The sequence below is a fragment of the Cherax quadricarinatus genome, chromosome 24, assembly GCF_038502225.1.
Source record: "Cherax quadricarinatus isolate ZL_2023a chromosome 24, ASM3850222v1, whole genome shotgun sequence".
In the NCBI taxonomy this organism is placed as follows: Eukaryota; Metazoa; Arthropoda; class Malacostraca; order Decapoda; family Parastacidae; genus Cherax; species Cherax quadricarinatus.
This window is the reverse complement of record NC_091315.1, coordinates 35,544,760-35,558,366: the sequence shown is the minus strand read 5'-3', so window position 1 is coordinate 35,558,366 and position 13,607 is coordinate 35,544,760. Positions and strand designations below refer to the sequence as shown.

General features: G+C 36.2%; 3 protein-coding genes across 3 annotated transcripts; all 3 read left to right on the top strand.

Moving 5' to 3' along the window:
* The first annotated feature begins 585 nt into the window (after positions 1-585).
* On the top strand, positions 586-1,832 carry LOC138853188 (cuticle protein 7-like). Its single transcript, XM_070088500.1, has 3 exons — positions 586-648; positions 1,168-1,224; positions 1,324-1,832. Exons 1-3 carry the CDS (start codon positions 637-639, stop codon positions 1,552-1,554), a joined length of 300 nt encoding a protein of 99 aa, XP_069944601.1. The 5' UTR covers positions 586-636; the 3' UTR covers positions 1,555-1,832.
* A 4,734-nt stretch (positions 1,833-6,566) lies between these two features.
* Positions 6,567-7,717, top strand: LOC128690709 (cuticle protein 7-like). The gene is made up of 3 exons (XM_053779438.2): positions 6,567-6,610; positions 7,057-7,113; positions 7,209-7,717. The coding sequence occupies exons 1-3, from the start codon at positions 6,599-6,601 to the stop codon at positions 7,437-7,439; spliced, it is 300 nt and encodes a 99-aa protein (XP_053635413.2). The 5' UTR covers positions 6,567-6,598; the 3' UTR covers positions 7,440-7,717.
* A 4,736-nt stretch (positions 7,718-12,453) lies between these two features.
* On the top strand, positions 12,454-13,607 carry LOC128690710 (cuticle protein 7-like). The gene is made up of 3 exons (XM_053779439.2): positions 12,454-12,493; positions 12,936-12,992; positions 13,088-13,607. The coding sequence occupies exons 1-3, from the start codon at positions 12,482-12,484 to the stop codon at positions 13,316-13,318; spliced, it is 300 nt and encodes a 99-aa protein (XP_053635414.2). The 5' UTR covers positions 12,454-12,481; the 3' UTR covers positions 13,319-13,607.

Sequence of the window (13,607 nt, the reverse complement as noted above, 5' to 3'; positions counted from 1 at the left end):
ACTTAAGTGTCCGTGATAAGGCTAATAAAGTGTTTGGATTTATATTAAGAACTGTCTACATAAGAAGACAAGGAGTGCTCTACATCCCTGTACATCAGTAGCAAGAGGTTAAGAACAGTGATTAATACGATAAATATTGTTAATAGCTGTGAGTGGTAGTCAAAAGATTACTAAGGCACTTACAGAACCAGACGAGTTGGGTTTGAAGGATTTAGTGTAGTATGATGTGACTTGGCAGAAAGACTTCAAACAAATGATTTTCCTAGGAAAATCTGTATGTGCTACTGGTATTTGTAAAGTGTAGTAATTTAATTAATTTATCACAGAGATTGTCAGCTCAGTTACATCACATTATATACAGGAAGAACTTGGTTGGTTACGGTGCGACCCTAGTAAGTTAATCCAGACACAATTAGGCAGTCTTTGGATGATTACAATTATCTTACGTAATAAATACGTGTAAATTACCTAGCATAACCCCCCAAAAATCAAACTTATTTCCAATGGTGTCCTTGAGGTTGACTGACTGGGAAATGTGAGGCTGGTGACTGTGGGTGTGGCTGGAGGTATAAAATCAGGCTGGAGGCCAGGGAGGAGACAGTGTCTGCTAATCATCACAGCATCAAGTTACCGAACATGCTCTCCTCTGTGAGTACTACTCAGCTTGACAGCTCGGAATGGTTCTTAAGTTTACGAAATAATGTGCATGTAATATGGTTGTACAATAATAGTGTATTTTTGTTTATGATAATTATAAGATGTTTTATTATGCATCTTATTAGAAAGTGTATTTTATATATTAAAATTAAAGTTGCAGGTTCATAGCCTTTTAATCTTTTTTTTATAATCCATTACGGAAGTCTTTTACTACACGTTTTCATTTGCTTATTTCGTTAGCACGTAATTTAAGGTAATACGTAAACTGAGGGTCACTGTTTCATTCTTAAAACACTTTACATTAATAATGATTGTGATTACATTTTTTACATAGCCATAAGTAAGAGAATGAACATTATAATTTTATGGAATTAATGACTGTTTTGAGACTTTTATTTATAAAAACAGCATGTCTCATATTCCTTCAATGCTGCTTGAAACAGATGACTAGGAATATATAAGACTATTTTAATAATTATAACATAAACTCACATATCTTTATCTGTGCAGGTGTTGTTGATGTGCATGCTGGTGGCTGCTGGTGTGGCTCTTCCAGTGGGCTATGATGTAGGTATTTAGTTACTGTGTTGTATTAATTAAGTGAACTAACATGAGCAATGTTTGTGTTAATTACGAGTGGCACTAACCTTATATATTCTGTTCCAGGTACCCATCCCTTACAACTTTAATTATGGGGTGAGCGCCGGAAACACCAACTTTGGTCAACAGGAGAGTGGTGATGGTTCTAACGTCAAGGGTACATACTATGTGAACCTTCCTGACGGTCGTGTGCAAACTGTGGGTTACTGGGCCGATGGTAGTGGTTACCACCCAACAGTGACCTACCAGGGCACTGCTAGTTATCCCAGTTATGCTCCTTCTTACGGCTACCACTGATATTCATATATATTTCATTTACTCTTCTTTAACCATCATTAAGCAAAGTTTCCTCGTAAGATCAACAAAAATGGTTGAAATATACTTTAGACATTTTTTCAGGCTAGAACAGAATTACTTTTTACTAAGCTAATTCTTGCAGTGACTATTATCAAGAGCGACTAAGCCACAAAATGTCGTAAACTCAACCTGTCTCGTAAGGATTGACTACTTATCTCGTGTACATTTTCTTGGTTCTGTAAATTATATTAATACTGTTAATAAAATTGAAAACGTAAGGTAATAAGTTTTTCTTCCTCTATCAACTTATTGTTGTAGATCGATTAAATAATCTTTTTCACAATTTCTAGGAAATTCAGTGATGCAAGTATTGACTTGCTCAGCAGCTGAAGTGTATAATAAAGACTCACTGGAATCAAATGTACAGGACGGAATATATCCACTGAAGTCAATTTTTTGTCTGTCTTTTCCATAGTCTGTAGTTCACCCTCTCCCTTTATCTTTCATCGTCCTCTCTAAATTTTTCTTCTCTGTTTTTATTCTTTGAGTCCATTGTTCTGCTACATTAATCCCCTGTTCATTATTTTCTTGCAACGTTTGAAGTATATCGTCCATTTCCTCCTCCAAATCTAAAATTCTAGTTACACATTCTTCTCCACTCTTAATTAGGTCCACACTTCAGACATTATGAACTCAAATTGTTGTCTCCTGTCCACATCCTCTCTCTATCTCCATTCCTTATATTTTTTATTTGTGACTCCTAAGCGGCACATTTATTGTGAATCGGAGGTCATCTTGAACCTATAGTGTATACAATGGAAGGATTACAAAGGTAACACTGTGTCTGTATCAAACTTCATTTGACACAGGTATATATACTGGACAGCGGAGAGTCATTTTATATATTAAAGTCTCGTTATATGGTTAATTAGATGTGTTTCGTTAACTACATGTTCAGAAAGATGTATTCCCAGTACCAATAATCCAAGACAATTGTACTATTATACACACAGTGGCTGTACCTCAACGCTCTCAAGAGAACCAGGAGCTGTAGTTGAACACTCTCTTATGGCCCAGGAGCTGGAACTCAATCCAGTCAAATACCGTTTAAATTAATGACTAATCAACGTATATCGCTCTTTGATACTACACTGATTTCTTTCTCATAATCTTGTATACATAATTTTCATCTGTTACGTTGGAAGATGTGGAGACAGGAAGATAATAACTGTTCTTAGGAAATTAAGTTTGACTGTTATTTCATGGACATTATTGTTGATTTTCTAGGCTAGAGGAGGTGCTAGAAAATAATAGTTAAATAATTTATAGAGAGCAGCTTGAATTAATCTTAATTTTCTGACTTGTGGGATATATAATAAAAATTATTGTCTCCTACATGGCGAGAAAGATTTACATACAAAATAATATTGTGTGGACTCGAAGCTGTATGACTTTCCAAGTAATTTTTTAATTGTCTTCGTATTTAAAAAATTATTAAAAGATAAAATTTTTTTGAAAACATAACAAAGCTACAGTTATTGGCTATAATATTTTATGTAGGGCTTTATAAAGGAAGGGAATTGTTCCAAATAGATACTAGCAGATCTAAAAACAAAAATACGGTATTATTATTATAATTACGGAGGAGTGCTAAACCCGTAAGATTATACAGCGCCTGTGAGGGGGGGGGATGGAAGGTATCCAGGCTCGACTCAGGGAACTGGCGCACAGATCCAATTCCCTAGATCAAGAGCCCCTCACCAGCGTCCAGGAACCTCCCCTGAGGGGCAAAAATACGGGTAAAAAATTCGATATAAAGTGCATTAGCTCTCCCAGACTATATCGATTAGGCTACACTTCTAGTTATGGTGTATAACGTCAGAACTCAGACCAGTGTGAGAACATTGTTAATGGCATCTGTAATGCTGGACTGGAGATGCAAGACAAAGTAATCACCTCAAGAATGTTAGGAAAATATAAGAAAAAAAATATCGTAAGCTAAATATTGTAAACTATCAGCTTTTTAACTGTTAGATATTTTCTTTCGGGAATGTTTCTATTTTTTATATATATAAAAAAGTTGTCTATATGGCATATCATAAGTACATATTTTAAGGTATTTATGACATAAAAATGTAAACCAGAGTGTGGAAAAAATATAAAAAAAAAACCCCAAGACCTTCAATTTTTTAATAATACATCAGTAAGATAATGGAGTCAGAATATATAGTTTTGTTAGTATAGAGTTGTTACCCACAATTCTTTAGTGACGGGATAAAGATAGAAATGTTAAAAGCAGTGGAAGATATAGTTTTGGAATGGTTAGTTCTTTTGTTTAATAAATGTATGGAAGAGGGTAAGGTTCCTTTTGAGTGACAGAGAACATGCATAGTTCCTTTGTATAAAGGGAAAAGGGGTAAAAGATTAAAAATTATGGGGGAATAAGCCTGTTCGGTATGCCTGGTAAAGTTTATGGCAGAGTTATTGAAAAAATTAAGAGTAAGACGGAGAGTAGGATAACAGAAGAACAAGGAGGGTAGGGAAGGTAGATCAAGTGTTTACAGTGAAACTTATAGTTGAACAGTATTTAGATAAGGGTAAAGAGGATTTTATGGCATTTATGGATCTGGGAAAGGCGTATGATAGGGTAGATAAGGATGCAATGTGGCATATGTTGCAAATGTATGGAATAGGAGGTAGGTTACTGAAAGCAGTGTAGAGTTTTTACGAGGATAGTGAGGCTCAGGTTACAGTATGTAGGAGAGAGGGAGATTATTTCCCAGTAAAAGTAGGCCTTAGAGAAGGATGTGTGATGTCACTGTGGTTGTTCAATATATTTATAGATGGGGTTGTAAGAGAAGTGAATGCTTGGGTGTTGGCAAGAGGTGTGAGGTTAAAAGATAAACAATCTAAGACAAAGTGGGAGTTGTCACAGTTGCTCTTTGCTGATGACACTGTGCTTTTGGGAGATTCTGAAGAGAAGTTGCAGAGGTTAGTTGATGAGTTTGGTGTGGCATGTAAAAGAAGGAAATTAAAACTGTATATAGGAAAGAGTAAGGTGATGATAGCAAAATAATTAGGTAACGAAAAGTTAGATATCAGATTGGAGGAAGTGAATATATTCCGATATTTAGGAGTGGACGTGTTAGCAGATGGGTCTATAAAAGATGAAGTGAATCATAGAACTGATGAAGGAAAAAAGGTGAGTGATGCATTGTGTCTGTGGAGACAAAGAACATTACCCATGGAAGCAAAGAGGGGAATGTAAGAAAGCATAGTTATACCAACGCTATTATGTGGGTGTGAGGCATGGGTGGCGAATGTTGCAACAAGAAGGCTGGAGATAGTGGAGATGTGTCTGAGGGCAATGTGTGGTGTGAATATAATGCAGAGAATCCATAGTTTGGAAATTAGGAGGTGCGGGTTTACTTAAAGTATTATCCAGAGGGTTGTAGTGGAAGGAAGGTAGGGTAGGGGTTGGCCTAAGAAATGTTGGAGGGAGGGGGTAAAGGAGGGTTTGTATGCGAGGAGCTTGGACTTCCAGTAAAAATGCATGACCGTGCAAGATAGGAGTGGAGACAAATAGTTTTATGACTTGACTTGCTGTTGGAGTGTGGGCAAGGTAACATTTATGAAGGGATTCAGTGAAACAGGCAGGCCGGACTTGAGTCCTGGAGGTGGGAAGTACAGTGTCTGCACTCTGAAGGAGGGATGTTAATGGTGTAGTTTTATAACTGTAGTGAAATGCACCTCTGGCAAGACAGTGATGGAGTGAATGATGAAAGTTTCTTTTTCGGGATACCCTGCCTTGGTGGGAAATGGCCGATGTGTTAATAATAATAATAATAATAATAATAATAATAATAATAATAATAATAATAATAATAATAATAATAATAATAATAATAAACAGTCTGTTAAATAGGGTGAAATCAGAATGAGGACTAGTCTCATTAACTGTAATCTGCATCAGTGAAGAAGGAATAAAAGAGACATAGGTAAATTCACTGACGATCGGCTAATGAATTCAAGGGAGGATATTATAAAAGTTCAAGAGTATCTGGACAGGATAATATTGTGGTTGGAAAAGAGACAGGTTGCGATTCAGTGCGGACAAGTGCAAACTTCCAATCCTAGGAAATAAAAACAATCCTGGCACCTATGAACTAAATAATGTAGAGTTTGATCATACAGGATTGAAAAAAAAAGAGTAGAAATGTGGAACCAAGATAACAGTTCTTAACTGTCCGTGATAAGGCTGATAAAGTGCTTGGATTTATATTAAGAACTGTCTATGAAATAAGACATGGAGAGTTCTACAACCCTATACATCAGTAGCAAGAGGTTAAAAATGGTGATTAATACGATAAACACAGTTTAATAGCTGTGGGAGGCAGTCAAAGGATTACTAAAGCACTCACAGAAACAGGTGAATAATACCAGCATATCTCCTTGTGAGTTGCATTTGAGAGATTTAGTGTAGTAAATAACAAAAAAGGCACAATACCGTGACTGGAACGATACACAAATAACCCGCACATAAAAGAGACTTGGACCATTGACTTTGTCAATGGTCCAAGTCGGACCGAAACGTCGTCGTAAGCTTCTCTCTTTTATGTGCAGGTTATTTGTGTATTTAGTGTAGTATGATGTCACTTGACAGAAAAACTTCAAACAAATGATTTCCATAGGAAAGTTTGTATATGGTACTGGCATTTGTGAAGTGTAGTAATTTAATTAATTTATCATACAGAATTGTCAGCTTAATTACATCACATTACATACAGGAGGAACTTGGTGACAGTGCGACCTTAGTAATTCAGACACATTTAGATAGTGTGTGACTGATTACAATTATCTTGCATAATAATATGTGTAAATTACTTAGCATAACCCAAAAAATCAAAGTAACTTGTTTCCAATTTGGTCCTTGAGCTTGACTGACTGAGAAATGTGAGGCTGGTGACTGGGTGTTGCCGGAGGTATAAAAGCAAGCTGGAGGCCAGGGAGGAGACAGTGTCTGCTCACCATCACATAAGTTAACATGTTCACCTCTGTGAGTATTGCCCAGCTTGGCAACTCAGAACGCTTCTCAAGTTCACTAAATAATGTGCATGTAAAAGGGTTGTATAAATTTTTATTGTTTATAATTATAAAAAGTTTTGTGATGCACTTTCTTAGAAAGTGCACTTTTTATGAAAATTAAAGGTGCAGGCTCATAGCCTTTTATCTTATTTTTTAAAATCCATTACAGAAAAGTTTTTTACATGTTCACATCTGCACTTTTCGTTAGCATTTAATTTAAGGTAAAACGGTAATTGAAGGTCAATGTTTCATTCTTGAAACACTTTACACTGATAATGTGATTGCATTTTTTATAATCATAAGTACGAGACTAAACATTATTTTATGGGATTAATGAATGTTTGAGACTTTTATTTATAAAGACCGCATATCTTTTATTCCTTCAGCACAGAAACTCTTATATCTTTATCTGTGCAGGTGTTGTTGATGTGCATGCTGGTGGCTGCTGGTGTGGCTCTTCCAGTGGGCTATGATGTAGGTATTTAGTTACTGTGTTGTATTAAGTGAACTAACATGAGCAATGTTTGTGTTAATTACGAGTGGCACTAACCTTGTATATTCTGTTCCAGGTACCCATCCCTTACAACTTTAATTATGGGGTGAGCGCCGGAAACACCAACTTTGGTCAACAGGAGAGTGGTGATGGTTCTAACGTCAAGGGTACATACTATGTGAACCTTCCTGACGGTCGTGTGCAAACTGTGGGTTACTGGGCCGATGGTAGTGGTTACCACCCAACAGTGACCTACCAGGGCACTGCTAGTTATCCCAGTTATGCTCCTTCTTACGGCTACCACTGATATTCATATATATTTCATTTACTCTTCTTTAACCATCATTAAGTAAAGTTTCCTCGTAAGATCAACAAAAATGGTTGAAATATACTTTAGACATTTTTTCAGGCTAGAACAGAATTACTTTTTACTAAGCTAATTCTTGCAGTGACTATTATCAAGAGCGACTAAGCCACAAAATGTCGTAAACTCAACCTGTCTCGTAAGGTTTGACTACTTATCTCGTGTACATTTTCTTGGTTCTGTAAATTATATTAATACTGTTAATAAAATTGAAAACGTAAGGTAATAAGTTTTTCTTCCTCTATCAACTTATTGTTGTAGATCGATTAAATAATCTTTTTCACAATTTCTAGGAAATTCAGTGATGCAAGTATTGACTTGCTCAGCAGCTGAAGTGTATAATAAAGACTCACTGGAATCAAATGTACAGGACGGAATATATCCACTGAAGTCAATTTTTTGTCTGTCTTTTCCATAGTCTGTAGTTCACCCTCTCCCTTTATCTTTCATCGTCCTCTCTAAATTTTTTCTTCTCTGTTTTTATGCTTTGAGTCCATTGTTCTGCTACATTAATCCCCTGTTCATTATTTTCTTGCAACGTTTGAAGTATATCGTCCATTTCCTCCTCCAAATCTAAAATTCTAGTTACACATTCTTCTCCACTCTTAATTAGGTCCACACTTCAGACATTATGAACTCAAATTGTTGTCTCCTGTCCACATCCTCTCTCTATCTCCATTCCTTATATTTTTTATTTGTGACTCCTAAGCGGCACATTTATTGTGAATCGGAGGTCGTCTTGAACCTATAGTGTATACAATGGAAGGATTACAAAGGTAACACTGTGTCTGTATCAAACCTTATTTGACACAGGTATATATACTGGACAGCGGAGAGTCATTTTATATATTAAAGTCTCGTTATATGGTTAATTAGATGTGTTTCGTTAACTACATGTTCAGAAAGATGTATTCCCAGTACCAATAATCCAAGACAATTGTACTATTATACACACAGTGGCTGTACCTCAACACCCTCAAGAGAACCAGGAGCTGTAGTTGAACACTCTCTTATGGCCCAGGAGCTGGAACTCAATCCAGTCAAATACCGTTTAAATTTATGACTAATCAACGTATATCGCTCTTTGATACTACACTAATTTCTTTCTCATAATCTTGTATACATAATTTTCATCTGTTACGTTGGAAGATGTGGAGACAGGAAGATAATAACTGTTCTTAGGAAATTAAGTTTGACTGTTATTTCATGGACATTATTGTTGATTTTCTAGGCTAGAGGAGGTGCTAGAAAATAATAGTTAAATAATTTATAGAGAGCAGCTTGAATTAATCTTAATTTTCTGACTTGTGGGATATATAATAAAAATTATTGTCTCCTACATGGCGAGAAAGATTTACATACAAAATAATATTGTGTGGACTCGAAGCTGTATGACTTTCCAAGTAATTTTTTAACTGTCTTCGTATTTAAAAAATTATTAAAAGATAAAATTTTTTGAAAACATAACAAAGCTACAGTTATTGGCTATAATATTTTATGTAGGGCTTTATAAAGGAAGGGAATTGTTCCAAATAGATACTAGCAGATCTAAAAACAAAAATACGGTATTATTATTATAATTACGGAGGAGTGCTAAACCCGTAAGATTATACAGCGCCTGTGAGGGGGGGGATGGAAGGTATTCAGGCTCGACTCAGGGAACTGGCACACAGACCCAATTCCCTAGATCAAGAGCCCCTCACCAGCGTCCAGGAACCTCCCCTGAGGGGCAAAAATACGGGTAAAAAATTCGATATAAAGTGCATTAGCTCTCCCAGACTATATCGATTAGGCTACACTTCTAGTTATGGTGTATAACGTCAGAACTCAGACCAGTGTGAGAACATTGTTAATGGCATCTGTAATGCTGGACTGGAGATGCAAGACAAAGTAATCACCTCAAGAATGTTAGGAAAATATAAGAAAAAAAATATCGTAAGCTAAATATTGTAAACTATCAGCTTTTTAACTGTTAGATATTTTCTTTCGGGAATGTTTCTATTTTTTATATATATAAAAAAGTTGTCTATATGGCATATCATAAGTACATATTTTAAGGTATTTATGACATAAAAATGTAAACCAGAGTGTGGAAAAAAATATAAAAAAAAAAACCCAAGACCTTCAATTTTTTAATAATACATCAGTAAGATAATGGAGTCAGAATATATAGTTTTGTTAGTATAGAGTTGTTACCCACAATTCTTTAGTGACGGGATAAAGATAGAAATGTTAAAAGCAGGGGAAGATATAGTTTTGGAATGGTTAGTTCTTTTGTTTAATAAATGTATGGAAGAGGGTAAGGTTCCTTTTGAGTGACAGAGAACATGCATAGTTCCTTTGTATAAAGGGAAAAGGGGTAAAAGATTAAAAATTATGGGGGAATAAGCCTGTTCGGTATGCCTGGTAAAGTTTATGGCAGAGTTATTGAAAAAATTAAGAGTAAGACGGAGAGTAGGATAACAGAAGAACAAGGAGGGCAGGGAAGGTAGATCAAGTGATTACATTGAAACTTATAGTCGAACAGTATTTAGATAAGGGTAAAGAGGATTTTATGGCATTTATGGATCTGGGAAAGGCGTATGATAGGGTAGATAAGGATGCAATGTGGCATATGTTGCAAATGTATGGAATAGGAGGTAGGTTACTGAAAGCAGTGTAGAGTTTTTACGAGGATAGTGAGGCTCAGGTTACAGTATGTAGGAGAGAGGGAGATTATTTCCCAGTAAAAGTAGGCCTTAGAGAAGGATGTGTGATGTCACTGTGGTTGTTCAATATATTTATAGATGGGGTTGTAAGAGAAGTGAATGCTTGGGTGTTGGCAAGAGGTGTGAGGTTAAAAGATTAAGAATCTAAAACAAAGTGGGAGTTGTCACAGTTGCTCTTTGCTGATGACACTGTGCTTTTGGGAGATTCTGAAGAGAAGTTGCAGAGGTTAGTTGATGAGTTTGGTGTGGTATGTAAAAGAAGGAAATTAAAACTGTATATAGGAAAGGGTAAGGTGATGATAGCAAAATAATTAGGTAACGAAAAGTTAGATATCAGATTGGAAGAAGTGAATATATTCCGATATTTAGGAGTGGACGTGTTAGCAGATGGGTCTATAAAAGATGAAGTGAATCATAGAACTGATGAAGGAAAAAAGGTGAGTGATGCACTGAGTCTGTGGAGACAAAGAACATTACCCATGGAAGCAAAGAGGGGACTGTAAGAAAGCATAGTTATACCAACGCTATTATGTGAGTGTGAGGCATGGGTGGCGAATGTTGCAACAAGGAGGCTGGAGATAGTGGAGATGTGTCTGAGGGCAATGTGTGGTGTGAATATAATGCAGAGAATCCATTGTTTGGAAATTAGGAGGTGCGGGTTTACTTAAAGTATTATCCAGAGGGCTGTAGTGGAAGGAAAGTAGGGTAGGGGTCGGCCTAAGAAATGTTGGAGGGAGGGGGTAAAGGAGGGTTTGTATGCGAGGAGCTTGGACTTCCAGCAAAAATGTATGACCATGCAAGATAGGAGTGGAGACAAATAGTTTTTAGGACTTGACTTGCTGTTGGAGTGTGGGCAAGGTAACATTTATGAAGGGATTCAATGAAACAGGCAGGCCGGACTTGAGTCCTGGAGGTGGGAAGTACAGTGTCTGCACTCTGAAGGAGGGATGTTAATGGTGTAGTTTTATAACTGTAGTGAAATGCACCTCTGGCAAGACAGTGATGGAGTGAATGATGAAAGTTTCTTTTTCGGGATACCCTGCCTTGGTGGGAAATGGCCGATGTGTTAATAATAATAATAATAATAATAATAATAATAATAATAATAATAATAATAATAATAATAATAATAATAATAATAATAAACAGTCTGTTAAATAGGGTGAAATCAGAATGAGGACTAGTCTCATTAACTGTAATCTGCATCAGTGAAGAAGGAATAAAAGAGACATAGGTAAATTCACTGACGATCGGCTAATGAATTCAAGGGAGGATATTATAAAAGTTCAAGAGTATCTGGACAGGATAATATTGTGGTTGGAAAAGAGACAGGTTGCGATTCAGTGCGGACAAGTGCAAACTTCCAATCCTAGGAAATAAAAACAATCCTGGCACCTATGAACTAAATAATGTAGTTTGATCATACAGGATTGAAAAAAAAGAGTAGAAATGTGGAACCAAGATAACAGTTCTCAACTGTCCGTGATAAGGATGATAAAGGGCTTGAATTTATGTTAAGAACTGTCTATGAAATAAGACATGGAGAGTTCTACAACCCTATACATCAGTAGTAAGAGGTTAAAAATGGTGATTAATACGATAAACACAGTTTAATAGCTGTGGGAGGCAGTCAAAGGATTACTAAAGCACTTACAGAAACAGGTGAATAATACCAGCATATCTCCTTGTGAGTTGCATTTGAGAGATTTAGTGTAGTAAATAACAAAAAAGGCACAATACCGTGACTGGAACGATACACAAATAACCCGCACATAAAAGAGACTTGGACCATTGACTTTGTCAATGGTCCAAGTCGGACCGAAACGTCGTCGTAAGCTTCTCTCTTTTATGTGCAGGTTATTTGTGTATTTAGTGTAGTATGATGTCACTTGACAGAAAAACTTCAAACAAATGATTTCCATAGGAAAGTTTGTATATGGTACTGGTATTTGTGAAGTGTAGTAATTTAATTAATTTATCATACAGAATTGTCAGCTTAATTACATCACATTACATACAGAAGGAACTTGGTGACAGTGCGACCTTAGTAATTCAGACACATTTAGATAGTGTGTGACTGATTACAATTATCTTGCATAATAATATGTGTAAATTACTTAGCATAACCCAAAAAATCAAAGTAACTTGTTTCCAATTTGGTCCTTGAGCTTGACTGACTGAGAAATGTGAGGCTGGTGACTGGGTGTTGCCGGAGGTATAAAAGCAAGCTGGAGGCCAGGGAGGAGACAGTGTCTGCTCACCATCACATAAGTTAACATGTTCACCTCTGTGAGTATTGCCCAGCTTGGCAACTCAGAACGCTTCTCAAGTTCACTAAATAATGTGCATGTAAAAGGGTTGTATAAATTTTTATTGTTTATAATTATAAAAAGTTTTGTGATGCACTTTCTTAGAAAGTGCACTTTTTATGAAAATTAAAGGTGCAGGCTCATAGCCTTTTATCTTATTTTTTAAAATCCATTACAGAAAAGTTTTTTACATGTTCACATCTGCACTTTTCGTTAGCATTTAATTTAAGGTAAAACGGTAATTGAAGGTCAGTGTTTCATTCTTGAAACACTGATAATGTGATTGCATTTTTTATAATCATAAGTACGAGACTAAACATTATAATTTCATGGGAATAATGAATGTTTGAGACTCTCATTTATAAAGACCGCATATTTCTTATTCCTTCAGCACAGAAACTCTTATATCTTTATCTGTGCAGGTGTTGTTGATGTTCATGCTGGTGGCTGCTGGTGTGGCTCTTCCAGTGGGCTATGATGTAGGTATTTAGTTACTGTGTTGTATTAAGTGAACTAACATGAGCAATGTTTGTGTTAATTACGAGTGGCACTAACCTTGTATATTCTGTTCCAGGTACCCATCCCTTACAACTTTAATTATGGGGTGAGCGCCGGAAACACCAACTTTGGTCAACAGGAGAGTGGTGATGGTTCTAACGTCAAGGGTACATACTATGTGAACCTTCCTGACGGTCGTGTGCAAACTGTGGGTTACTGGGCCGATGGTAGTGGTTACCACCCAACAGTGACCTACCAGGGCACTGCTAGTTATCCCAGCTATGCTCCTTCTTACGGCTACCACTGATATTCTCCTAATGAAACACTTCAAGTTTCACGCAGTTTAATACTCATAATTTAAGTTTCCTCTTGATATAATAAATACTGTGAAAATTTATTTTACAGATATTTGTCTTGGCTAAAATTCGGGTACTATACGATTAATTAAATTAACTAGATTAAATATATTAAGAAGGGCAAGTTGGCCAGAAGATTCACTGAATATATTTTGTCTTACAAGTCCTGACAACTGGTCTCGTGCACCTTTTTTCCTGCTTCTGCAAATTACGTTTATGTTAATAAAAATATAAATGTTA

Excerpts from the sequence above, each read along its gene's own strand:
- LOC128690710 (XM_053779439.2), top strand. Across the intron at positions 12,993-13,087 it reads CTCTTCCAGTGGGCTATGAT|GTACCCATCCCTTACAACTT; the intron begins GTAGGTATTTAG and ends ATTCTGTTCCAG.
- LOC138853188 (XM_070088500.1), top strand. Across the intron at positions 1,225-1,323 it reads CTCTTCCAGTGGGCTATGAT|GTACCCATCCCTTACAACTT; the intron begins GTAGGTATTTAG and ends ATTCTGTTCCAG.
- LOC128690709 (XM_053779438.2), top strand. Across the intron at positions 7,114-7,208 it reads CTCTTCCAGTGGGCTATGAT|GTACCCATCCCTTACAACTT; the intron begins GTAGGTATTTAG and ends ATTCTGTTCCAG.